Raw genomic sequence first — 25,057 nt, 5'->3', positions numbered from 1 at the left:
TGTATTAACCTATATAGCATACTTTATTCAAGAGACATCCTGGAATTACGTCCTCTGGACGTCTTTAGGGCGTCTCTTGAAGGTCTGTGCTATAAGGGATGTAAAATTATTACGCCCTTGTAAAATTATTGCGCAGCTAACTTTATCGCCTCGATAATATTTTTAATACATTATACGCAGAGTTGCTGACACGTGATCCGTCCTTCCACGCGAAAAAAATTCATTTCAAAATCCATTCCAAAATTACGTAGCCCGCTGTGCTTTCGACAGTTTCGACTTTATGTGCTCGTAAGAGAGACAGCTATCATTTGGAATAATGCTCTACATATGCAAGTCTTTAATTAGAATAGCTATAACATTTTAATTAAAACGTGGAAAATTATACTTGAAGCTGCCTTAGATCGCTTACTCACACTCGTTGGTGGGAAGTGTGAGTGTGTCGGTGAGATACGAACCCATCAACGGGATCGTTCTGGGTAGCGGGCGGGTTTCAACCGTGCCCGACGATAGAGCGTCGGCGCCGCGACGGCGAGAGCACGCAGACGCATCTGGACCGGCGTCGGTGACGTAGAAACGAGAAACTAGAGGCGAAAGCGGGATCCGGAGGTAGACTTCTTCCGTTTTGGCAGGTAACGGTCAGGCTGTCCGCGGTGGTGACGGCACACTCGATCGCGGTTCTTCCGCTGGGGTCAACACGCGAGAAATCGCTTGTAGTCGCACGAGATAGGCAATTACTGTGTCCACGCGTTACGCGAATAAATACTGGAGGCATTTCATCGATCCTCCAGCGTATCGACAAGTAGCAGGCGGGCCCGTCCTCCCGTTCGCGACGCCGACAGCTCGAGGGCCGCGCAAATTCGGAGCGTCCGAACGATCGAACAGAGATGACGTACTATAAAGGGATCGCGAACCACCTGTGAACCGAATCGGAAACGCCAAGACAAGGATGGTCTTTGACGATTACGGAACGTGCATCCGCTTTTGTGACTTCAACAGTGTAATATTGTTTGTAAAATAAACGACGGATTGTAATTGTGTAATTGTGTAACAGTTACATTGGCGAACATCAAAAGCAAGTGTTAGACGTTATAATCGAGAAGAGTAAGCTAATTCGTTCGTGACAGGTAATTACTTGTATACACTAAATTAGAATAGTGTTTTGATAGTTTGATGTTCGTTTATGTTTAATAAATAAATGTAATAAAGTTGTGTTAAGATAGCAGATAAAGAATTCTAAATTGTGTTTGACACGAAGTTTCTTAAATTAAAGAATTAAGGAAATACATGATATTTATATTGATGAAAAGTTTTCTCTTTGATAGATTTCTAAAAGGAAAAGTATTATATCCTATATTTTTTCACTTCTGCTAAATTTCAGAGTCATAAAACTTTTCAAAATTTTATCCGTTCAATGTTATTTTGAAAGCTATCACAAATAATCGAAAAAACATTTTTTGTATAACATTTTTAAACATATAGTAAAAAATAAAATGAAATTTTAAAATAAGAAAAAAAATAATCTACCATGTTTTTTCACGTTTATCAAGATTGAAGAAAAAAAATGTTTGAGTATTTTAATTAAAACATTTTTTAAGTATTATTAAAAAGAATATATAACTCACTTTAATTAAATTTAACATTAAACATTTTTTAAGCATGTTATTAAAAAATATATATAACTCACTTTAATTAAATTTGACATTTAAATGCAATTATTATTATTACTTGGTTGAAAATAGTTGTAAAGCAAACATGAAATAAAACATTGCATATTTAGTATATTAAAAATGTTTGATTAAAGAAGAGTTAACAAGTTCGAAATTTAGATAACAAATTCTATTACGTTCCATCTTATATTTGAGCTTACAACAGGTCGCTCTGTTATATTTGCAGATTGATGACTAATTGGAAAATCAAGGATAACAGACATGAAATACTTAAAAGTCGCGTTGTTCACGTTCAATCTATTAATATGGGTAAATAATATATGCATGCACATTTTGTAACATTATAAAATTAAGTCTAGAAATAGCGACACGTGCCACGAGCACTTAGACGCAGATGCTCAAACTATAAATAATTCTGGCGTAATTCTGTAGTTCAGAGCAAAACACAATCATTTTTCATATAACTATTGTATTGTTCTTGCCTGAGTAAAATTTCGATTTTATCTCTGGAAGAAAGCACAGAGAATTATTTTAAGAGTCGCGTCGCTTAAATTTACGCGATGTCCAGGAAAGTATAGTTTCCTGAGGAATACAGAATTACTCTCGCTAAAGTACGCTAATCACGATAAAGAAACAATCGGACGTAAATTCATTGCCTTTTCCTTTCGGCAGTTGGCTGGTTGCACGGTACTCGTTATAGGCGCGTGGTTACTCCTGGAGCCCAGTAAAGGACACATCCTGAATCTTTTTGTACCTGATATTAAGCCGTACGAGACTATTAATCTGATAGCTTACAGCCTCCTCGGGCTTGGTTTCATCGTACTCACGGTCGGCTTCTTCGGTTGCCGCGCCGCGCTACGCGGAAATCAATGCATCCTCGCCACCGTGAGTGAAACGACATTTTTATTACCTCCGCCCCTCGGGGGCGCGCGTACCATTATAGATGTCGGGTCAGGGTCGGTGATGTTTTTATATCGGTGATCGTTTTTCCACAGTACATGAGCATGTTGGTCGCGCTTATCGTCACGGAATTGGTAACGGCCGCGATCGGCGGGTTGATGACTTTCCAGATCCTATCGGATCTGGAGGAAAGGCTCACCAATAAACTAGCGGTGGATTACGGTCACGATTCGACCAGCGATGTCTCCTTCAGCCACAGTTTGGACTTTGCGCAGTATAAGGTGTCGTACCAATAGAACTGCTCGTTTAACTGCTCATCGGCATGTCTTATCATTAAAAAAATCGCTTATTTTTTTATTTTCAATCTTATTTTTAATTGTGATATGTTTTGTTCAATCCGTCTTACGTATAATTTTTCAACTATCAATATTAATTATGAATTTTTTTTTGTATGTTTTACTTGAGATGTCAAGTTCGCGGATACGTGCTTTCCAGATCGCACATTGTATCTGTGCACGACACGTTAGTGAAATGATACGAAAAATTATCTTTTTCTTATTTAAAACGTTGTATTTAAGATTATTTCGTCTTATTTTCCCTGCAGCATGTATTATGCGCCAAAATGCGCACGTAAATTATGTTTCATGCATGATGGGGTCGCATGCGATGCTTTGTCGGAAATCGTCTACCCGATGAGACATTTCGCGATGGTTCGAAGAGCACATGGATGATTCCATTGCAGTTTAATTGTTGCGGTATATACGGCGATGACGATTACAATGGCACTGCTTGGTGGAGGGATGGTCGAATCTCTGGAAGCAAGAGGCAGGTTCCCCTCACGTGTTGTGTTCTCAAAAATAGTGAGGTACATGTTTAAATTGATTGATTCTAAAACAACATATATGGATATTGAATTTCTGAAAGTTGAGAGAGTTTATAAAATGTTTTGGAAGAGAAATATATATAATAAAATACAAATTCACGTACAGTGTGTAATATTAATATCTAGAGATCTCTTTTGAAAACCATATAAGTTGTGCATAATGTACATTTTTATATTTTGATTGTTTTTGTGAATAATTTAATCTTCTGATTCATCTCTTTTTAAACTGTCCTTTATCTTAAATATCTAGTTAAGATCCACGGTTAGTTAGTAAAAGCGAGAGCTTCTGTTTCGCAGAATAAAAATACAGGTAGCAGCCCAATGAGCGTTGTTTCGAGGGTGTTTCACAAAAATGTGAGTAAAATGTCGGCGACGAAGCGAATGTATGAACTTTATGTGAGTAATCTTTTATCGCTGGCAGAACGAGAAGCCATGGCTGCATCCGCAGCCAAAGGATGAGGCCGCATGTCAAGTAGAAGACGAAGAGGGTCACGAGGGATATAGGCACAAAGAGGTAAGTACGCATCGTGCCGCGAAGCATCATGTCGTTGCATGTTACAGTGCTGCATATTTCAAATGAACAACGCGTTTTCTCAGGGCTGCCTTGGAAAAGTCACGAACTGGCTGCAGTGCGAGAGCTTCACATTAGTATTCCTCGGTATGGCAATGGCAGGAATACAGGTAAATTTTTTTATTATTTTTTGCAAGCTCTTGGAAGAAATAATTTCGAAGAAACGTAAAATCAAAGATTCATATACTGTAAAAAATAAAATGTTAATTTTAACTTAAAGACGTATAGTGGACTTTTTGAAACATGCAAAAATTAACATTTTTTGCTGTTAATTTTATAATAACATTTTTGCATGTCTCAGAAAGTCCACTATACATCTTTAAGTTAAAATTAATATTTTGTTTTTTATAGTGTAATTTTACTAAGTGCCTTTGGTTTTTCAAACTTTATAAAACGTTTTTATAAAAATTATATTGTACAGTAAATTACTGTTCTTTATTTTAAGGAATTTTTTTGTATCTTTTTGAAATAGATTATAATGGATTATAAATAATAGAACAGACTTATCAAATATTTTCTTAATAATTTCTTCTTTTGTGTCTTCAATATTTTGTAAAAAAACTTTATTTAAAGAAGCGCTTTTGATCTTTAAACTGTATAAAACGTCCTTGTAAAAATGGTATAGTAATTACTCTTCTTTATTTAAAAGAACTTTTCGGATTTTTCTTCAAATCGATTATAATCGATTATAAATAACAGAACAGATTTAAATATTTTCTTAAATTAAATCCTCCTTTGCTCATATATTTTGTAAAAAAGAAATAATTAAAATGCATTTCAGACGTTCGGGATAATAACGTCTGCCTTCCTCTGCCGAACGATAAGAGATATGCAGGAAGAATGATCCAGGATTCGTAGTCTCAATGAAGTAAAGAGAATGTCGTGGCACGTTCAATCTTTACATTGACAACTTTGGGAGAAGAAACATATTTATTTTATATCTTCGGTATTGCTACTTGGAAGATTGCCGAAATTCATTTCGGTTATGTGAGTCGGGACATAATCGGGATTTGCAGCTAGGAAATATATTGTGAGGAAGAAAATAATCTAAATATTTGTTCTATTTCACAAAGTGTCTGTTCATTGAGAACTTCGAATCGAAATAACAATAAGTGCTACGCTTAAATTTAGATCGATTTCCACCTCTGTGCGCGTTTTGCTGCCATTCAGCAATAATGTGACCAAAATACACCCTGCTGTACATACAACCGTATGCATCTGTGTCGTGTTCAATCTAACTAATACTAACAAATAGCGATGTTATCGCTAGTGTCTCACGACGACCATCGGGGGAGTTTGGTTAGTAATGTGAATTGTTATCCATGGCGTTCTATCGTCTTGTAAATACACTTGCCAAGGAGGACGAGTATATGCGTGCGTGAGAACTTTCGAGTTGTTTTCTTTTTTTGTGGAAAATTTACCTAATTTGAGATGCAAAATAATTTTTCGCACAAAGTTGTACATGAATTTTTGAAGAAATATCATAATTTTTAACGAATAAGATATTTATGTGAGTATATTTAGGGGAGACTGAGGCTGATTGATGTATATTGTATTCTATTAACAGACTGTTAAACGATGTTAGTAGTCCAATAAGAAACGCGTTACAATCACATGACGCCACTTTGACTGAACTTGATGAGTTTTCAAAGTACATTTAACTAGCCTAGATTCTTAGCTATAAATCGAATTAAAGAAATTACAAAATTTCATTTACTTAGTAAAATGTCATTAAGTTTTTACGTATATATATTTCTACTTAGCCTAATAATATATGTTCAAGATAGTGCCAAAATAATCTCTGTGTTTCGAAACTTGAAAAAAAAAATTACAAGTTTTGATCAATCCCAGCTTCTCCTAATGAACGTGTATGTTAGATCTTTATAGACATTTGTCGTCCATTTCGAAATGGATGATGCACATATACATATATACATATATATATTATATATATTATATACAAATATTGATGTATAAAAAATGCGTCATATATATTCTTTAAGAAAATACTTTCCTCTCTCCGACACTAATTTTCGAAGAATATATTATTACAACTTGTGCCAAAAGAGTTTATTATATAATGAGTGACACTTTTAATATGTTTTTATTTTCTCAAAACACTTGGCAAAACGAAATGTCCTGCGTTTATAGAACGCACCTTAATGATAATAAAGATGTTGTTCTATGTGTAAAAAATTTGTTATTTATTTTATATTCTCACAAATTTGTATTTTATCATTTCTAAAATTTTAAAAATTATATCTATTTACAGAATTAGTAGCTACATTATTGTAAACATACATTCTTAATTTTATAAATTGTCAATTTTATAAATTGTATTCGCTTAAATATAACAGCATCATCGTATCGAATAAATCTATTAATTTGATATAAATTATACCAAAATTAATATATAAATAAGAAGATAAGTTTTTTATATGCATTTAACCATTTAAATATTTTAATAAAATAATTATGTACTAATTACCCGATAAGCTTTCTTCATAAAAATAAACATCACGGTCGTTCAGCGGTTGAACTGGTCGACAATTTAAAAGTAATGGGCCCTCTACCGAACAAAGCTTTCGAAATTTCTCTATCTATAAATTATATTATATAACGATAAAAAGATGAAAATATTTTAGTGACATATGATTTTACCTGAGATGAGGAAATAGCGATTGGTTCTTGCTGGACGATCCATGTGACAATTTCACTGCAAGGTGGCTGGCTAAGAGAACCGCTGTATGTATAATAATCTCTGTCAAAAGGTGCGAAAATCCATTCCAATGGAAAAGGAGGTATATAGACTTTAGATCCCGGATAGGTAATGCGCCACAAATTGCTTATGATATGATCCAAATAAGGATTATCCGTGTCATTCATCTAAAACAATGTTAAATGTATTATGATAAGCAAGGATAGTTATGACGAATCATTTTGAATATAGTACAGTACATTTTTTACTGGTTCAATTTTTTAATACTTGTGATGAAGCACTTATTTGTTAACAAAAAGATTATACTTGAAGGAAGAACGAAGTAATCGCTATTCCGTCTTTTGCTCCAAGCGCGATCGCATCTGTTGGTGATTTAAGTCCACGTTTTACATGTATAATTTGTAATTCCATAGGAAAACGAAAGTAGTCCAAGGTATGTTCACTGCCCTCTTCGTTTGATGGACCCCAGTGAAAGAGAACATTAAAAAAGTCGTACGTATCGGTCAAAGGTCCTCCTTGAAGTTGCGGCCATGTGGTACTAGTCCAGAATCCTCGGAGTATTACTATATATTAACATAAAACTATATATTAACATAATGTTAAAGGTATATCATTAAATATATTTTAATTTACTTGTAGAAAATTTACCAGTGTGACCATCATTTGTAATAGTCATCGACAGAGGTCCGCTATTATAATTGCTCCACCGAAGTGGCTCAGATGGTTGCACTACTACAGCGAGCCTAGTTGTGATATTAATGGGCGATTGATTGCTACCAATGCTCTCAGGATATAGATCTTTCCATGTATGAGGACCATTCTGATAAGCATAGCCAAACGAAAAAGTGGATGGACGGTAATCGTTTTCCATCCATGTGAATAACTGCGTCCAGTCCAAAATTTCGGTTAATAGTAACACTAACGAAAGAAATTAAATATCGTAAAAATATTCAATTATTTTAAAATTAAAATCTCCAATTGATGACTATATAAATATTAATGTTTATAAAACTCTCTTGCCATGGAGGTTATTATTTTATAATTAAATTATTGCTTTTTATTTTTCTGAGAAACACGCACCCATGAGTAGAACACTGCTGCACGCAACCATACATTCTACTAACGAGAAACCCAACATTTTTATATTAAAGCTTCCCGGACATTTGTGTTACAAAAGCTCGGTGTTGAGACCCACGTACGATATTTCCGACGTAATAAATTTTTAAGCGAGCGGTATATTTCACAATTTGTCCGATATTTCATTCCGCATTAATTTCTATTAAAAATATTTAGAAAAGTACGAAATATAATGTAAAATGTCAAATAATTTTTATCGTCAAATAATTTTTAAGAAAATTGATATATTCAGCTTACTTCAATTTATAAAAATAATGTAAAGATGATTCAAAGATTACGATGTGTTAGTAACTTCTTACCTTTAAATTGACAATTATTCGTTGCACGATGACATGATGCAATTACTCAAAACTTATTTCCAATAATGTCATAAAAATAGTTACAACATTAATACCAATATTTTAAAAATAATATGTCGCCTTTAAAATAGATGAAAATTTAAATTTAGATTTCTTTCTATTTAAAAGCTCGATGTATTCATCGTGATGTACAGATGACGTCCAAATCTAAGAGTGTACAATCACGTAAATAAAAACTTTAATCTTAATCGTGTTTCATAGATAACGACTTTGTTATAGTTACTTGTTTAATAGCTATATAAAAATATTCTTATTATATTTATGTAATAAATTTCATTTTTATGCGTTCTACACAAGAACAAAAATTATGCACGACATCATCTTCGGATCTACCGAAATGCCGGCAATCTCCGATCGATATCAGTCGCGTTGCAGTGTGGAGTAAAAAATTTCCTCCATTACTTTTGACAAATTATTGGTCAAACAGTGGCACAGCGATACTTACAAACACCGGAAAAACAGGTTCTTTTTATCTAATATAAATTCGGAATAATATATTACACATTTATTGTTTAATAATTTTTAGTTAACATTGAATTGGCGAATAGAACATTGCCAATAATGCGTGGCGGCCCATTGAAGGACGATGAATTTCAATTTATGAATGTACAATTCCGGTGGGGTCCATCCGACTGTCGAGGCGCGGAACATTCTATCGACAACATTTGGTTAGAGATATGAATTTGATATTAAAAGTTATTTATGTATGAAGAATATATTAATATTTTTTATTTAATTTTAATTTAAATTAAAATTATATTTTATTTTAAATGAATTACGAATTTGTTGTCATAATTATTTGATATCAATGCAACGTCAAAGTGACGGTATTTATCAAGGTATTCGATGGAGGCGCAAGTCACGCATTGGAATACGCGTTATGGATCGATAGACAAGTGTTATGACAAATCTGATGGAATTTCAATACTCTCCTATCTCATGCAGGTACAATAATCAAAAATTAATTAAAATCCGACCTGTCAAAATCTTCTTATGATAGAGTTTTATTTTCAGAATAATATGCTGTTGCAATTTAATTATAACATTTAATTATGATGAAAAGGTTGTTGGTTGTCCTGGGATTCCAGACAATCCTGCGCTTGCCCCAATCACTCATAAACTCCCAGAAATAAAACGGACGGATAGCACCATAAATATTACTCCAGGTAATTACATAATATGAAATGATCTTTTTTAATAATACTTATTAAACTTTATTAATCACACATTATAGATCATATACTTCTCAATGTTAGTGTTTCCTTTCTTTTTCTTTTCATTGTAATAAACATTAAAAGCGATTTTACAAAAATTATACAACTTTGTTTTAAAATATACTTTAAATACTTGTTTCAGAATATACATTATTATTTTTGTAATACATTGTATACAATAATTTTTTTATTTCCTGATAGCTTTTACTACATAAAATGTTATTTATGATATTAACATTTTTTAATTAATTATGTGCTTACTTACAGATTGTTTACGTTGGATGATGCACGCATGCACTTGGCCTGGATATTATACTTATACAGGTTCTCTTACTTTTCCTCCGTATAATGAATGCGTCACCTGGATAATCGTGCCAAATGCTATAAAAATATCCTCTAATCAGGTGTATATATATATATATTAATTTAACTTGAAAAATTATTTAACGCTTTAAATATTAACGTACATAATATGACAATTTATATTTATCATAGATCGAAGCATTCAGAAGCCTTTACAATCATAAATGGGAGCGTATAGTAAGAAATTATAGATCACAACATCTTCTTCATGGAAGAAGGATTTTCTTTGCCATAAATGATACAGTAGTTTGATCGATTAAAGTATGTATATAATTGTTAAAGAAATAAATTCAACTGAAAATTATTAAACTGAATTAACATTGAACAAACAAGCATGAACAAATATGAATGAATAATTTGTTGAAATATATTGTTTGTGCTTGCTTGCTTGCTTGCTTTAAATCCGGCTTATACTGTACGTAAAATAGGACCTCCTTTGTGTATTTTCATTTTATTTTATGAAAAGTATGAATAAGAATTTTATTTTTCTGCTAATATTCCGAAATGTTGTAATTCGATGGTATATTTTTATATTATAATTATGGCAGAGAGAAACCTGAGAGAGGATATGAGGACCTTTTTCCTGTAACCGTAAAATACCGCCGGGCATTACTGCCTCTGAAGAAGTGGATGTAAACTACACAATAATATCCATTTTTTGCGGTGCTCCTGATGGAAATAAATCACCGAAATTGCTGAAATAACTAAAATCTATCAAATAAATAGAGATTCAGATTTCTCTCTGCCTGTATTTATAGTCAGATCTTATATTTAAGATCGTTTTAAGTATAATCTGAAGATGTCATGAACCAATCAGAAAGCCGTATTAGCAATTTAGGATATTACTTAAGATGATCTTATAGTAAGAACCGACTATGAATACCGGTCTTAATGCCTATTGCACACTGGATACGATGAGAGATGAGCGACGAGTGATATTCAACAAGAACTCTGCTTTGTATCATCACGTGCAAAAAAGCAGAGCTTCACGATTCAAAGCCAACATGGTAATGTAAAAAATTTATATATATTGCTTTAAACTTAATAAACTATTATACTTATACAGATCTTTAACATTTTTAATTTCTTATAACATTTTAACAGAAATTATCTAAAATAATTTTCAAATTTTCATAACACGCGTAAATTAAAATAATCTCTTACATTATATAACCACAAAATATCTACAATACATTTTATATAAATTAATTATTAAAAATTTTGAAGTTTATTATCTGTTATTATTTAAAAATAGGTATGATTACCGTTATATTTTAAACTTTAACTCATTAAGTTTATGGAAAGAATCGATACTGGCGCAAACTCGTTCTATTGCTTCCTCCAGAGCTTTATATATGCGAATAAAAAATATTTCTCTGTAAAGTTGTAAATTTAAACCGAAACTTTCATTTTCTTCCTGCACTAGTGCAGTTTCTGGTTGATTATTTACTGTTTTGCTATGTAGTTCTTGCAAATTGTTATTGGATCTTTGAGACAAAGGCGTCAATTTCTGTTTAACTTCTATCGGCATAGCAGGCTCTTCTCGTATTAGACTGTTTCTTTTCACAAGTTCACTTTCATTTTCAAACAGATTTGTAAAAGCGCATAAAATGTTATATACAGCGTCATATTTATTGTAATATTCAACATCAGATTCAAACAATCTTGGTCTAAGGCTCTGCTTGCAAAGTTCGTTAAATCGGGCGAGCATGTCGCGTCTGTAGTTTGTATCTTTTATCTGTAAAAGGACATCTCGGAGAGAATCTAGCGACAAGTTCCAGGTCGATGTACTTTCACCGGTAACATCAGAATATATTCTATATAACTGCATTACGATATTCGGGTGATAATGATAACAGGAATTCAGAGAGGCAAACAGGTCACTTTGCGAAATTAATATCTCATAAGGGGGCTCTGGTGGCTCACTGTGCTCCACTCTATCTAAGATTTCCTCAATAATCGAACGTATCGTCCAGTCTCGAATGCAGTGATTCAGGTATTCGTCGATCATTTGGCGATTGGTCAATTCTATACTTTGAGTATCGGTTGTGCAGCCCCAGAATCGAAACATAAACGTCGAGAAACTTAATTTCGGATCCGTGATGAATCTCCAATATTCGGTGAAAACTCCGCACGTTCTGGACCGATACCATATTTTGATCTTTACAATCTGCCCTGGAAGTATGAGCCCTTTCGTCTTGTTGAAAAAAAACTGACTGCCGTGCCTTTCGAAGGACATGCCGTACGTTCGAAAGGACGAGTATCGCCAATGATACTCTATAACGCGGGTTCCTTTATTTTCTAAGACGATCTCTCTTTCGATTTGTTCGTTGGTCTTACTCGTAAAAGTCAGAGACCAAATGATAGGATCGGTGTCCACTGGCTCCATTCTGAAGAGAGATCTCTGCCAGACGAATTCTCGATCTTGAATCTTTAGAATTACTGCCTGATCAGCGTCCTCGCGAGGCTCATCTTCAGATTCTGTAATAGTTATCAGCGGCATTCGTAGTAGCGGTAGTTTCTTTTTCTGATAGGCGTGTCCTTGAATGGCCAATGTTGTCATTTCCGGCTCCTTAGGCACCAGCAATGCGATTTCTTCAGCAAGTTCGAGTTTACGAGTCTTTAGATACTCGCTGCGTTTCCAGAATTCTTCCTTTTTTTGAGTGGCGAGACTACGTTCCTTTGCTATTAAGTCCGGTAATCCAACATGCATTAAATCCGAAGGAAAAGTCAGATCCTTTTTGCTAAGAGTCAAGGATACTTCCGGTAGACAAGCATCGCCACGATCTGGCAGGAATTCGGGCGTTTTCCAAAATTCCGGTCTACCACGATACTTATCGGAGACCATGGGTATAGCAGCGTGTTCCATTAGGTTTTTCATTTCAACGAAAGAGCGAAACTTTTCCGAGGAATTCTGTAACTGTTCGCCCTGCGAACGACCGGTAACAAATTCGATGTAACGATTTTGCTTCTTGTGGTCAGCGAGCCATTTCTTCCAATTTATGAAGCCACGATCTTCCGAAAAGGACGTATCTCTAGAGAGAAGATTATCTCTAGTTGTTACAAGTGGTTGACGAGTCTTCTTCCAGATTCGAGGCTTATCAGGTTTACCGATTTTTCGTGCAAAGTCCATTTTCAAGGAACCAAAAAATTATTTCGTGCCTTGTCTACCTTTTATATTCAACATCTTAATAGCCCTCTTGAATAAAAATCTAAATTTATTTTATATATAAATCCGTTATTTTTAATTACAGTTGCCATGCTTTTTCTTCTTCTTTTATAAATAAAGGAAATATTACCTTCTTTTCGTGATGCTAATTAATCATCTCAATGTTATATATCGGCTTGTTGTTGTGACAGTTTGTACGTTAAATAGGTTAAACATGTAAAGTTATTAATAGGAAGTTTTAAAAAAAAAGTTTTAATAAAATTTATCAAAATTTTAAATTAAATTTATATTTCAATATTTAAATTTAATTTAATTGAAAGTTTTAATATAGAAAGGTTTGTTTTTTAATTTTGATTAAAAAAGATTTCTTTTCTAATTTTAGTATGTGTAATGGTATACATGCCACGCACATACACATATGTACATACACATACATATAAAAATAAATAGTTTTAGCATCATAAATTTATGTCAGTAATCTATTAAAAAATATATGGTATAAAAAAATAAATGGCGCAAATTTGGGATCTCTCTTTAAAAATGTACTTTCATTTAAAATATGGAAAGTGCTCTATATTATCGATGATGACGCTCAGTATCGATAAAATATTTAGAATGAAGTTCAGACGGAGCAAAATTGATGAAATGTTGTATTTGGAGCATTTAAATTTATAAGTAATGAATATCATATGATATATCGGCATGAATTCTTCGACAGGTGGGGTATATATAATTTGAAGTTGTATTTTTTATATGCCTAAAATACTTTTACTATTAAATGTCACTTTATAATTATATATATATATATATATACATAGATTCTCATGAAGATACGAAAGAAACGGTTAGATTTATACAGAACTTGGCTCATACCGATGGCAAGCTGAGATCACCAATCGATTTGAATATCAGCCATATGAAAGTCGTGAATCTAAATCCTATACAGTGGGTCAATTATAATGTCACGCCAAAAAAATTAAAACTCAGCAACACTGGGTATACTGGTAAAAAATGAGAGTCATATCCAACGTGCAAATGTTTACTTCTAGTAAAATAATTGGATTTATTATTTATAGTCATGCTTAGTGCAACATGGCGTAAAGAAGAACCATATTTGTATGGCGGTCCTTTCATCAGCAGTTATGTCTTTTCACAGCTTCATTTTCATTGGGGTAAAACTGATATGGACGGCAGTGAACACCATATTGACGGTGGAAGGTTTTATATTTTTACTGTCTATGTTTTTATAAATTTTATTTATCTGTTCTTTTAATTTAAACGCCCTTGTTCCATGCTTTTCTAAAGCATGCCAATGGAATTGCATGCGGTACATTATAAGAGTGATTATGGAACTCAAATAGCGGCTCTTCGTCAACACGATGGTGTTACTATATTAGTGTACTTATTCCAGGTATTAAAAAAGTTTATTTTAAATAAACTAATTCTATTAAATAATAATTTTATATTAAAGTATTTTTCGTGCATTATTTTTTAATACGTTTAAATGTGATTTTAACATTCGAATAGAAATATGTCTTTAGATGTTAAGAAAATAATAGGTATATTTTAAAAATAATATTACATACACAGCTGCAGGCAGCCCCTAATCCACTTCTGGATGATATCATAAACACATTACCTTTTATCCAAGCAGCTAATTCTTCCATCCGTTTAATACCTTTCCCTATAATAAATATTATGCGATGCTTTCAACATGATTACTTCGTTTACTGGGGTTCCATAACCATGACAAATATCAGAAATAGCGTACTTTGGTTAATAAGCAGAGAACCATTAGGAATATCCATTGATCAAGTAACTTATGCCATGTTGGAATAAGAATTATCAATAAATGGTCTAAGTAATGATTAAATAAAATAATATTGTCACGTAGCTAATTTTTTTATCTCATAATAGTCTTGCTTTTATTTTTTAAGATTGCAGAGTTTCGAACATTATGTGATGAACGTAAAATGCCGATTTTAACAAATCGTCAGCCATTACAGGATAGAGGTAATAGAAATATTTTCCATGTATGTCCTAGTGGATCTAGATATGCAACGCTTCTACCAATTTCACGTGATGGCGATGATAAATATATTCCTCAAGACGATGTCAATAACAGTGATAAATGATTTAATTTATATTATTTATTATGATATTATAATAAAATAATTTATAAATTTATTATTTCTCATAAATAATCATATTATTTATGAATCTCTCTAATCACGAAGTTGTTTAATTTATAATTTTATTTTGAACTTTTTAAAGCATCGTTTATTTCTTTTTTCTGCGACGCCTCTTAATTCTTTCACTCTCGAGATCGCATTCCGGATAGAAAGAGACGCAATCGATTCCACCCAAGCCCAGAATGGATGCCTTCATAGAATCCAACATTGCCGACCATGGAGTTTTGTACAACATTCTACCAGACAACCAACTCATGCCCAAGCTGAAAAAGAGGATGTCAATGTTATCGGTTTTGGGATATAATTACAAATTCACCGACTAATGATATTACGTCGACTGATTCATGAGACGATAAAAGTTTGAATTTCACCTTGTTTGTGAGGTTCATATAATTACTGTTGAAATCTATTACCTCCAAATGGGAATCCAAATTCTGCGATCATCTTTAGTTTCTTTGGAGTATTGATTATCTTCACATAGTATCCTGCGTAAACAATTACCAGAATCTGCTTCGGCAACCATTGCCGCTTCGATGGACCTCAAAACGCGATAAGATAACTCGTTCAAGTCTTCGTTGCTAATGATAGACGAGGAAAGAGAAATCGTGTCTCTCCTCTTTCGCCTACTGCTGTTATCCTAAAATGTAACATTTTCAAACTTCTTCATCAAAGTTACATGTATAGCTCTTCTTTTGTATTAAATATTTTATTCTTGTTCTTATTCTTAAAAAGATATTTTAGAAAATAAGGACGTATTTTTTAAATATAAATTTTTAAACATAATTTTTTTAATACTGTAATTTTTTTAATACATTTTTAAACATAATTTTTTTAATACCGTAGCATTACATATAAGCTGAATAATGAATAATCCGAATGATAAGAATGCAAGCGCGGTGAGTGCAATTTCGAAGAATTCCTTGAGCGAGAGATCACTGCTTTTTCCTTTGGAATAAGAGGATTTATGATCTTCATGGTTTTGATGATGCGGCGCGTAATAGTATTCTTCGTGAGCAAATGGGAAGAAGTCAGCATGATGTCCATAGTGATCGCCGTGATGATGGCCAAACAAAGATCCGTAATGGAAAGAATGATGTCCCGTTGATGATGGTAGCATGTCATCTATTCGTAAGATATGTAAATGTCACATCTCCCCAAGTCTTTCATATAATGCGTTATGTTTTGTAATTGTTTTTGCAATTTACCTTCGTGAGACGGATCGTAAATGCCTACTTTTCCGTTTGATTCCGGCAGAGGAGCTTGCATTGCGTATCCCGTTACCTCGCCATCGAATTCCTCAATATCGTCGTGCTGAATATCTTGCTTTTTTTTTATTTTTTTATGAGGCGCATAATGTTGATACAAATCGTTTAGTGTCGTCATTCTATTGTCATATCATTATCATAGATAGGTTAAAAATTAAAGAAATTTATTTTATTTTACATCATTCCGTCTCTCTTTTTGTACATTATAACAAACTTATAAACGTTATTTCAGAACTAGAATACATATATTGAATACGCCCTCGTCAAACATTTTTAATTAAATTTTAATTAAAAAATTTAATGAAATGTTTATTTTTTAAAAATATTTTATGTTAAAAATTAAAAATAATTTGTTAAAGAAAAATAAAGTTAAGTTTATAAAAAACTTTAATAGAAAAAATTATTTTGTATAGTAACATAAAATCTATCAGAGTTACAAGTAAATGTCATTAGTTATACAAATATAATTTGAATTATAAAGGATTTTATAGTTTTTGCATGTTTACCGTTGCAGCCAGTTTTTATATTTCGTGCTTCCTTCATCCGCCAAAAGTTTATCGTGTATCGTAACATTGTCATCGCCTAAGAAGTTGTGATTTGAATTGGTTGACGAAGATTCGGGATGTCGCTTCACTCTAGGAGTGCTCACTTCTTTAAAAATTTCTTCCGCTATGTAAGCCGTGACAAAGATACTCATTCATTCTTTTCCTAATTTAATATATTGACTAATTTAATTTCAACGTTGCACATCTAAATTTTTAGATTGACGCATTATCATTTATTTCTACGATAAACCATTACCTACGCTTTAAGTCTCAAGCCATAAGAAATTGATCAATTACTGCAGTCAAATGTGAGAAGAATAATCAACTATGATTGGTCAATTTCTTACGGCTTAAGGGGATCCTAAAGCTGTGTCTGTACTACTAACTAAACCATATAATTTTGTATAACAATTACTTTTTCTTTTTTTATAGATTCGAAAATCCTTTTCCAAGAGCGTATTCAGATTCCCACTCGCCGGATGCTCTCAGAGTGTTATCCTTGTTTAATGTTCAGTAAACAAAAAGATAGAGTGATACTTGGATGGCACTCGGGTGGGAATCCGAACATAGCCCATGATTAAAGTATATGTATCTATGAGGTGGAGTTTATGCCAAAAATGACAAAAAATTTTGAAATTGAGATCTTTGCCATTTCTTAATCCAATGGCGCTCTAGAGCTATTATGTCGTGACATTTGCTTTATATAAAGGCTGTGCAGTCTGTACTTACGAAATAGTAGTCTACAGACTAATAGTTTGCATAAAGAAACAACGTGAAGTTCTTAGAATTGGACTTAGACATCTAATTAAAACGTTATTGTTATACGAAAATTTAAGTGTATGTATATGTGAGATATTGATGTAATAGTATGTAACAATGTCAATGACACTTAAATCATCTGTGTGTAAGTCCTATTTACACTATGACTAATCGACTTTAGAATCCCCTTAATCCATTAAGGATCAAGACAAATTTTTTTTTTCAAAATTTAAAATCCTTTTAATGGCAAGCAACTATGCCCTTAAGGAGCCTACTTGCCAAAAATTTTGCATCCCAAAGTTGATCTATTTTTTTGGTCGAAAAATCGACCAGCGGTCCTTAATGGATCAAGACTGAAATTTAAATAATGGCTTATTGTAGAAAACTCGTTGCATTACCTATGATATTCCATTTCGTTTAAGGCTGTGTGAAAAGATCCATCCACGGTTTTGTTTATCACTGTTTTAGGGACATTGTTTTTGTACTGATCACTAAATAAAAACGATCCAGGTAAAAGATCCACGGAAAGTATGTCGTTTTGATCGATGCAAAACTCATTACCGTCGTCGTAACATTCTTGCGCCGATACCGTACAAATTATGAAAAAGATTTCCAAAATATATATTATTTTGTAAGTTCGTAATAAACATTTTTCACCGCGTTCTGGAAAATTTTCTAATGCCATTCTAGTTGTGTTACGAGACTGTCACTGAAACGCGGAGACAACTGTGACTGAAGAGAAGGCGACACGCTCTTGTAATAATCTACGTGTCTGCTAGAAATAATTGCTTTAACCGTAACGTTGCCTAGGTTGCGTTATAACAGTTTTAAATACACTGAAAAAGAATATTGAGCTCATCTGAATATATACAATATATATTAATAATTTTTCAAAATGACGATGTTGAAAGTTAATGAGATCAGGAGAAAGAAAATTTAATAATAAATAACTAAATTACAAGTATATATAAAATAGAAAGATTGAATACATTTAAAATTTTAAATATTACAGATTCATATTGTAATAATAAATTAATATTATCTTTAAATTATATAACTTATGTCAAAAGGAATATTCACAATTATATCGATCATTTCATATAACAACAATACAACTAAAAAATTATCATTTTTGTGTTGCTGCAAGAAAAGAGAATGTAAACACAAAAAAAGAAAGAACATATACTTTAAAAGAACATACCTTTATTTTTCTATAGTTAGTTATCAAAATTGCATCACAACAACTTTAAGATTTCTTTTAGAATTTTTTTTATGAAATATCTTAAAAACGTTTTTCGGTGAACTCTTAAAGATATTTTATGCGTCAATTTTAGATATTCTGCTCATTATAGGTAACTAAAAAAAATTTTCTACCACTTTGCGAAAATTGCAAAGTGGTAGAGGATTTTTTGATTCAGTTTGGTCCGCTCTATCTATACACGAACGATTTGTCAAAACTTATCAGACACCCTGTATATTTGAATCATTAAAATTTTATAATAATATTCAAATTTATTTTCTAGGAAACTTTGTCCTTTGAGTTGTGTCGCTGTTGTAACAAATGAGCGATATTATCAGAAAAACTGTATCATTCAAATTTTTTTTATTTTGAATTGTTATTGGAAAAGCTATAAAGCTATAAAATAAAATGATGCCACGCCGATATCAAGAGATTGAAAGACAAAACACCCGCATACCTGCAAAAAGCGGGTAGTACATCTGTTTAGATTCATGACTAATCCCCCTGATTGGTGACAGCACCCACCGATTTAATTCGTAATCCGACACTCATGATTAAATACGTTTATTAAAAACCACTTACAACGCTCTTATGAATGTTTCAAGAGCGGAGGGTCTGTCGGGATGTCTGCCCGGGTCGAGGTGGTAAGACAGGGTAATGGGGCCTTTGTTCCCCTGGGAACGCGCTCACCTGTCTAATATCTCGCGAGAGTGGCTATATCTGTACACACACCAAAAGCGGCCAGTTATACTCCAAGCTTACTGAAAATTAATCGCGCAGTTTCGAAAGAATCCTCGCGTCTCTCGCGTCTCGTCCTACCATCTGAAATAAACGTTTTTCATGCGATTATTAATGGTGTCGTAGTCGCAGAACTACCGATGTATCAGACAAAAATATACGTAAAATTACATCTAGCTTTATTTTTGTTTATTTATTGTTTATAAATATAATATTTAAATTTTTCCTCAAAAATTATAATTAAAACTTATAACACAATGTAGAGGAAAAAACGAGAAAGTAGATTTTAGCAAATATAGATTGGAATATTAAAATATTATATTTATAATATCCTTCTTTCTTTCAAGTTTAATGCTTTTAAAATACACAGTGCATACTATACATAATATTTTTAACGGGACACGAAGGATGCGATTCTTAATTGTCAGCAGTCGAAGTGTTCTCACTTCCCCTTTTGCGTGAACGCAACCTGCAGCGGTTTGTGCACGCGTGAGCTCACCCTCCTTTTCTCAGGTGTTTGATTGATCGTTTCAATTACGTGGCGCAGCGTGCATCAAACGTGGGAGTAAACTTCGCAGCGAGCAAATGGATCGTTTATTCGAAACATTTACGGATGAACGTCGCTATGGATGGCATATGAAGCAAATAAATCGCAAATAATCGCGCTTTATCCAAATACATGCTGATGTTTCGAACGTGTTGGATGAGAGCTATCCATAACTCTCGAGAGTTAACCGGACCGTGATTTCAAATGAAATGCCAGTCATTTTTGTTTTGCGCGACCGCGTTATTTTTAAATTTAAATTTACTGTTTAAATAATTTTTAAAAAAGCACGTAACTGTTATAGAAGGTTTGGAAGAAATGTTTAAACGTTAGTTTCCAGGAAGTAATGTCCACGGTCGTAAATTAACGTGTGCGTTGACCATGTCGTTACTTCCTCTCTTCGCACCTAAGACGCGCCTTAAGCGCATTTCACTTCATGTATTTAAGACTCAATATTTGTCGCGGTCGCAAGTACGTGTAAAATGTTCAACCCCGTGTATAATCAGCATACGAAAAAGCGTGTGCAACGCGAGATAAGTGAACGTAAATTCACGTCTAAGTAGAAATAACCAGCTCGTCAACCGCAACAATAAGGTAAGGATTCAGCGATTCAATGGTAATATCGAAATAATGTTTAAAAAAATTCAAACCAATTATCTCCTTTTTGCTATATTATTCTATTCTAAATATATCTTACAAAGAATTCTGCGTATTTAAAGAATCAAATCTCGTATTCTTTCATACATAAAACAGAAAACGATTCTTCCAAGTAGTAGCCAACTCTCAGTCAGTAGTTTATATATATATATATATATATATAACATTAATATAAACTATAGTATTATTTATATTGTGAGATCAAAACTTTTTTCAATATAATAGTTATGTTATCCAAATCTAAGCGGAGTATTGAAAGGTTAATAATGACTGCGTTTTCAGAACACGACACTGCGTGCTGAGGTGTCTAATGTATATGAAAAGAATGATATACGCTCTTCTACAAAGACGAAATAACTCAGACGTGGATCGGGGAAAGGATCGATGACGGCGCGCGGTAGAAAGGGCTCACAATCGCCATTGGTCCTTTTAGCCGCGGAAGCGTGGAGCCGAGTGGATTTACGGCGCGCGAGGATGAACATTGAGATTGGCACGGGTAGCCCGGAGACTAATGGACGCGCCATTCGCGAAAATGGCCGCCACACCGTGCCCGTAAACAGAAATAGCACGATATGGTTCGATAAGGACTATCATCAACGGTGGAAGTTGAAATCTGGAATCGTGCGACGCAAGCTATGTATATCATTTTTATTTCTATTTCAGAACTTTAGAAGTACTTTTTTCAGAATTAGTATTCATTCCAAATTATTGTCAAAAAATGTGTCTTCTCTTTTATGAATTAAATTATAAATTTTTCAAATATGAATATATTGTTGTCAAATCAATTGAGATTTTTGCGCAAGCAAAAATTTGGATATTTTATAACCACTGACTTGTTGAATATCGTTACTGATAAATTGTGAAGTTATATTCATGAAATACAACTGTCAGGATATAATAAAGAAATGTAACGTTCCTGAAGTACAGGTGAGAACCACTGCGCGTAGTTCGCTAAACGCGTGAAGAAGTGTTTTGCGGTACTTTTTCATGATGTTCTTCACGTGGCAGAAGCGTTTATCCATTGCTAAAGCGCGAACGGGAAAGAGAGAAGCGACCATCGTTTTACCGGCATAAAGTTTCGAGATAGAGGGGTCAAAGAAGGCGGTTGCTGCGCGAGCATCCTGCGCATTTGGAACCAATCGGAGATCCACCTTTTGATCCCAGATGAGCCCTTTTTCGCTGCGGCAAAATTCGCTAGTGCGCAAGCCGAATCGTCGAGCTCAAGCACTTTTTTGGAAAGAACCATAAAACGCGTGAATGCCTCGATAAAATAGGAGTATAGGAGATCCATCGTATGAATTTATAAAATTATCCTGTACCGATCGTATCGATAGAAAACACGATATCTTGATAGAAACAGTAATGAAACAGAAATGAGATTGATTAAAGAAGTAACAGTCTTTTTTATAATATATCATATCTGTTAATAAAATATATATATTTAAAGTGGCAAAACTTAAAAAAATGTAAGCTTTCGTTACATGTATAATTTTAATAAAGAAAATTCATAAATAATCATGAAACGATTGATACGGAAATTTTAAATTCTGCAAATATATTTTGTGTATTTAATTCTTAATATATTTATACATATTCGTTAATAAAGATACCATTATATATTAAATCGTGTTAATGAATTTCATGGATCATTCAATCGCATAAAAAGAAAACAAAATATTTTACAAATGATGTGATTAGAAAGCTATTAGTTCTAAAATAGGAAATCTCTGCTATAAAACGTCGTGATCCTGCGATCCCTACTCCGATCAGAAAGATATCAGGTAAGTGGGGGTTTTCCGAGGTGCGAGATATTCTTCCAACCTCACGGGATGACCTTCCCGTGGGAAGCTGGTGGGGATGTTGGGAGATCCTTCTCTGGACCACAGACACGTGCCACTTGTCATACTTTCGGAAGTACTTGCTTTCGGACGGTTCGAAGGAAGATTAGTACGAGATCGATCAAAGAAGAAACGTGTGTTAAACCGCTCACAGCTGACTCTCGTAGATATTTTTTGCCGTATAAAATATTTCGCCAATTAAAAAATCATTTGATTTCAATAAGCGACGGTAAATAATGATACGGCAGATTGTAATTGAGTCAAAAACCTGTCTAAATAATTTATATTAATAATTGTGAAATCTAAAGAAGAAAGAAACGTGAAAAAAATCATTGGATTACTTCAGTCGTTATTAAATGTAAAGTGCGCGGATTTAAATTATTATTGGAACGTATGCCGCCGTCCGAGTGAAAAAACGTCTATTGTAGTAGAGCTCGATGATTTTTCACAAGATGGAACTCTATCAAAACCGCGAAAAAATGAACGATGCCGTTTATGATCTTCGCCGAACACGATCGCTTCCGAGTGAGAACGAAGTCTTTTCAAACAACATCGAGAGAGGCTGCATATCACCGACTGTCAATCGAGAGTCTATCGAGTATGCATCCGATTCCAGCTGCGAGGGTTATAGGGAATTTCAGAAACAACAGATCGAAAGAAGAAATTCATCCCCAATTGCAGCGTCCAGTGCTTTCACTATCGATAGTATCCTCGGGAGAAATGAGAAAAGAGAAATCTCGAGAATAAACAATTCCGGTGATAAAGAGGAAGATCAAGACGATACGGATGACAGGATAGAGGGACACTTTGTCAAGCCAACAGCGATACCAGCCACACGTTCTGGTATGTAAAACATGTTGAGAAAATTAGATTATTACTCAAAACATTTTTTATTTGTATGAAAACTAACATAATTTTTAAAATAAAATAATTTTAATATTAACGAAGGATTCGATACTTCTAAAGATATGTCAAAAGTTTTAATTTAGAAGAATGTAACAAAACATAACATAAAATAAATTCCTGCAAATCCATAGACAAATAAAATAATTACGTAGATATAAATTATATTAGTCGATTTTTATTTGAAGATCGTCCTAAATAATGTCCTAAATAATGTCTTAATTAAAATACTTCTTAAGATGTCATAAGCCAATTACAGAGCCAATCACGGTCTTACATATAAGAATCAATTATGAATACCGTCCATTGCATATTGTCTTAAAATATTGACAATAAAAAACTTTAAGATCTGTTAGATATACACGGAAGCTTTTCAAATATTTATAAGAAAAGATTGTACGATTTAATAAATACGATGCAATACAATTTAATAGATATAGAAGGGAGTTTGTATACTCATGCGGGATTGCCGTACTCCGAAGGTGTACTATCTGATCCCTCGGCATATTCTGCAACATCACTCGCATCAGCTTCATTACTATATAGTAGCTGGTTTGCTCAAACAAAGCCTGGACAGCTGTTTGGTTTACAAGGTAAGATCAGACTTTTAGAATCTAATTTAGTTTCTACCAAAGTATATCGAATCTATTCGTCATAATCTTGTTTGAAAATACGACAGCTTTTCTTTAAATCCAATAGAGTGAATAGAGTTTATCTTTCGATAAAATTCAATGCATTGAAAAATAAAATCTATTACATAAAATCTGTCTGATTTTGGAAGTATTCAATGCTATCAGTTAATTATAAAAATATACAATAAATACGATAGAAAAATCTTCGCGATGCTAGAAAGCTTCTTCGTGTCTGAAGCACTAACGCTTTCGGAGAATCGCGACGACAAAGGACTCTAATTATTATCCACTCGTAATAACTTACCACCGTAATTCTATTTTCGTGCACAATACCGGGAGAGGTGTGAGATGGGCACTCTCTTTCTCGGCTTCAACGAATATTGGATATTATACGAGGCGCCTGCGATAACAGCTTTTCGACACGCGAGGCACACATCAGTGGCCCAGTTGTTGCATCCCCTTGTTTTTGACATGCTACTGGCGAAATATTAATATTTAACCGCGTAAAAATCGCACGTTAATCAAATTTTGCGATATTGTATTTTTCCTGGCACTCAACGCTACGCAAAATTTCGGAATTTTATCATTCTATTGAAAATTTCTTACAATTTCTATTACTCTTTTAAATACTGATTTATTTAATGTAAGTAATATAATTATAATATTACAGATTTGCCATATACTTTGTTAAATCTATAATAATCTATATAAAGCTTCTATATATAAAGCTATATAGAAAAATTGCCATGTATATGTAGGGAA

The 25,057-nt window shown here is 33.2% G+C and overlaps 7 protein-coding genes across 10 annotated transcripts in view; 4 read left to right on the top strand and 3 right to left on the bottom strand.

Moving 5' to 3' along the window:
- Positions 1-421: 421 nt before the first annotated feature.
- LOC108726113 (tetraspanin-11) lies at positions 422-6,023 on the top strand. Of its 2 annotated transcripts, none has more exons than XM_018453496.1 (9): positions 422-1,124; positions 1,894-1,976; positions 2,340-2,552; positions 2,663-2,848; positions 3,310-3,432; positions 3,748-3,804; positions 3,869-3,964; positions 4,048-4,131; positions 4,803-6,023. In XM_018453496.1, exons 2-9 carry the CDS (start codon positions 1,929-1,931, stop codon positions 4,863-4,865), a joined length of 870 nt encoding a protein of 289 aa, XP_018308998.1. In that variant the 5' UTR covers positions 422-1,124; positions 1,894-1,928; the 3' UTR covers positions 4,866-6,023. The 2 variants fall into 2 exon arrangements, with proteins under 2 accessions (XP_018308998.1, XP_018308999.1); XM_018453497.1 differs by having other exon boundaries at positions 424-1,124; positions 3,872-3,964; positions 4,803-4,874.
- A 471-nt stretch (positions 6,024-6,494) lies between these two features.
- Positions 6,495-7,986, bottom strand: LOC108726105 (carbonic anhydrase 1). Of its 3 annotated transcripts, none has more exons than XM_018453484.1 (5): positions 7,821-7,986; positions 7,389-7,658; positions 7,047-7,303; positions 6,683-6,907; positions 6,495-6,621 (listed from the first exon to the last, which is right to left on the bottom strand). In XM_018453484.1, the coding sequence occupies exons 1-5, from the start codon at positions 7,876-7,878 to the stop codon at positions 6,502-6,504; spliced, it is 930 nt and encodes a 309-aa protein (XP_018308986.1). In that variant the 5' UTR covers positions 7,879-7,986; the 3' UTR covers positions 6,495-6,501. The 3 variants fall into 3 exon arrangements, with proteins under 3 accessions (XP_018308986.1, XP_018308987.1, XP_018308988.1); XM_018453485.1 differs by having other exon boundaries at positions 7,047-7,291; XM_018453486.1 differs by having other exon boundaries at positions 7,389-7,623; positions 7,821-7,872.
- A 538-nt stretch (positions 7,987-8,524) lies between these two features.
- LOC108726111 (carbonic anhydrase 2) lies at positions 8,525-10,215 on the top strand. Its single transcript, XM_018453491.1, has 6 exons — positions 8,525-8,698; positions 8,763-8,904; positions 9,076-9,181; positions 9,300-9,402; positions 9,718-9,854; positions 9,946-10,215. Exons 2-6 carry the CDS (start codon positions 8,798-8,800, stop codon positions 10,063-10,065), a joined length of 573 nt encoding a protein of 190 aa, XP_018308993.1. The 5' UTR covers positions 8,525-8,698; positions 8,763-8,797; the 3' UTR covers positions 10,066-10,215.
- An 865-nt stretch (positions 10,216-11,080) lies between these two features.
- Positions 11,081-12,990, bottom strand: LOC108726110 (MYCBP-associated protein). The gene has a single exon (XM_018453490.1). The coding sequence runs from the start codon at positions 12,944-12,946 to the stop codon at positions 11,081-11,083; it is 1,866 nt and encodes a 621-aa protein (XP_018308992.1). The 5' UTR covers positions 12,947-12,990.
- Positions 12,991-13,608: 618 nt separating this feature from the next.
- LOC108726097 (carbonic anhydrase 1) lies at positions 13,609-15,117 on the top strand. Its single transcript, XM_018453475.1, has 6 exons — positions 13,609-13,700; positions 13,801-13,986; positions 14,059-14,200; positions 14,288-14,393; positions 14,573-14,797; positions 14,920-15,117. The coding sequence occupies exons 1-6, from the start codon at positions 13,685-13,687 to the stop codon at positions 15,115-15,117; spliced, it is 873 nt and encodes a 290-aa protein (XP_018308977.1). The 5' UTR covers positions 13,609-13,684.
- A 145-nt stretch (positions 15,118-15,262) lies between these two features.
- On the bottom strand, positions 15,263-18,170 carry LOC108726108 (uncharacterized). Its single transcript, XM_018453489.1, is given in 7 exon segments — positions 15,263-15,437; positions 15,588-15,811; positions 16,013-16,296; positions 16,380-16,558; positions 16,946-17,115; positions 17,117-17,147; positions 18,142-18,170. Coding segments are annotated over 7 exon segments (1,077 nt in total). The 5' UTR covers positions 18,156-18,170.
- A 5,069-nt stretch (positions 18,171-23,239) lies between these two features.
- Positions 23,240-25,057, top strand: part of LOC108726107 (homeobox protein engrailed-2-B) — a 5,117-nt gene continuing 3,299 nt past the window's right edge. Inside the window, exons 1-2 of the mRNA XM_018453488.1 lie at positions 23,240-23,603; positions 24,098-24,256. Coding sequence (XP_018308990.1) covers positions 23,240-23,603; positions 24,098-24,256 — 523 coding nt within the window. The remainder of the gene's footprint in view (positions 23,604-24,097; positions 24,257-25,057) is intronic.

The sequence above is a fragment of the Mycetomoellerius zeteki genome, unplaced genomic scaffold, assembly GCF_001594055.1.
Source record: "Mycetomoellerius zeteki isolate Tzet28-1 unplaced genomic scaffold, Tzet1.0 scaffold389, whole genome shotgun sequence".
Classification (NCBI taxonomy): Eukaryota; Metazoa; Arthropoda; class Insecta; order Hymenoptera; family Formicidae; genus Mycetomoellerius; species Mycetomoellerius zeteki.
This window is presented reverse-complemented; position numbering and strand designations above follow the sequence as displayed.

Bases quoted from the DNA above. Each gene is read 5' to 3' on its own strand.
- LOC108726105 (XM_018453484.1), bottom strand. From the start codon at position 7,878: ATGTTGGGTTTCTCGTTAGTAGAATGTATGGTTGCGTGCAGCAGTGTT. The intron at 7,659-7,820 runs GTGCGTGTTTCT...TTCTTTCGTTAG, and splicing joins CAGCAGTGTTCTACTCATGG to TGTTACTATTAACCGAAATT. The intron at 6,622-6,682 runs GTAAAATCATAT...TATAATTTATAG, and splicing joins TCGCTATTTCCTCATCTCAG to ATAGAGAAATTTCGAAAGCT.
- LOC108726110 (XM_018453490.1), bottom strand. From the start codon at position 12,946: ATGGACTTTGCACGAAAAATCGGTAAACCTGATAAGCCTCGAATCTGG.
- LOC108726111 (XM_018453491.1), top strand. From the start codon at position 8,798: ATGCGTGGCGGCCCATTGAAGGACGATGAATTTCAATTTATGAATGTA. The intron at 8,905-9,075 runs GTTAGAGATATG...GTATTTATCAAG, and splicing joins CATTCTATCGACAACATTTG to GTATTCGATGGAGGCGCAAG. The intron at 9,403-9,717 runs GTAATTACATAA...GCTTACTTACAG, and splicing joins CACCATAAATATTACTCCAG to ATTGTTTACGTTGGATGATG.
- LOC108726097 (XM_018453475.1), top strand. The intron at 14,201-14,287 runs GTTTTATATTTT...GCTTTTCTAAAG, and splicing joins CACCATATTGACGGTGGAAG to CATGCCAATGGAATTGCATG. The intron at 14,798-14,919 runs GTAACTTATGCC...TTATTTTTTAAG, and splicing joins TAGGAATATCCATTGATCAA to ATTGCAGAGTTTCGAACATT.
- LOC108726113 (XM_018453496.1), top strand. From the start codon at position 1,929: ATGAAATACTTAAAAGTCGCGTTGTTCACGTTCAATCTATTAATATGG. The intron at 2,553-2,662 runs GTGAGTGAAACG...GTTTTTCCACAG, and splicing joins ATCAATGCATCCTCGCCACC to TACATGAGCATGTTGGTCGC. The intron at 3,965-4,047 runs GTAAGTACGCAT...GCGTTTTCTCAG, and splicing joins AGGGATATAGGCACAAAGAG to GGCTGCCTTGGAAAAGTCAC.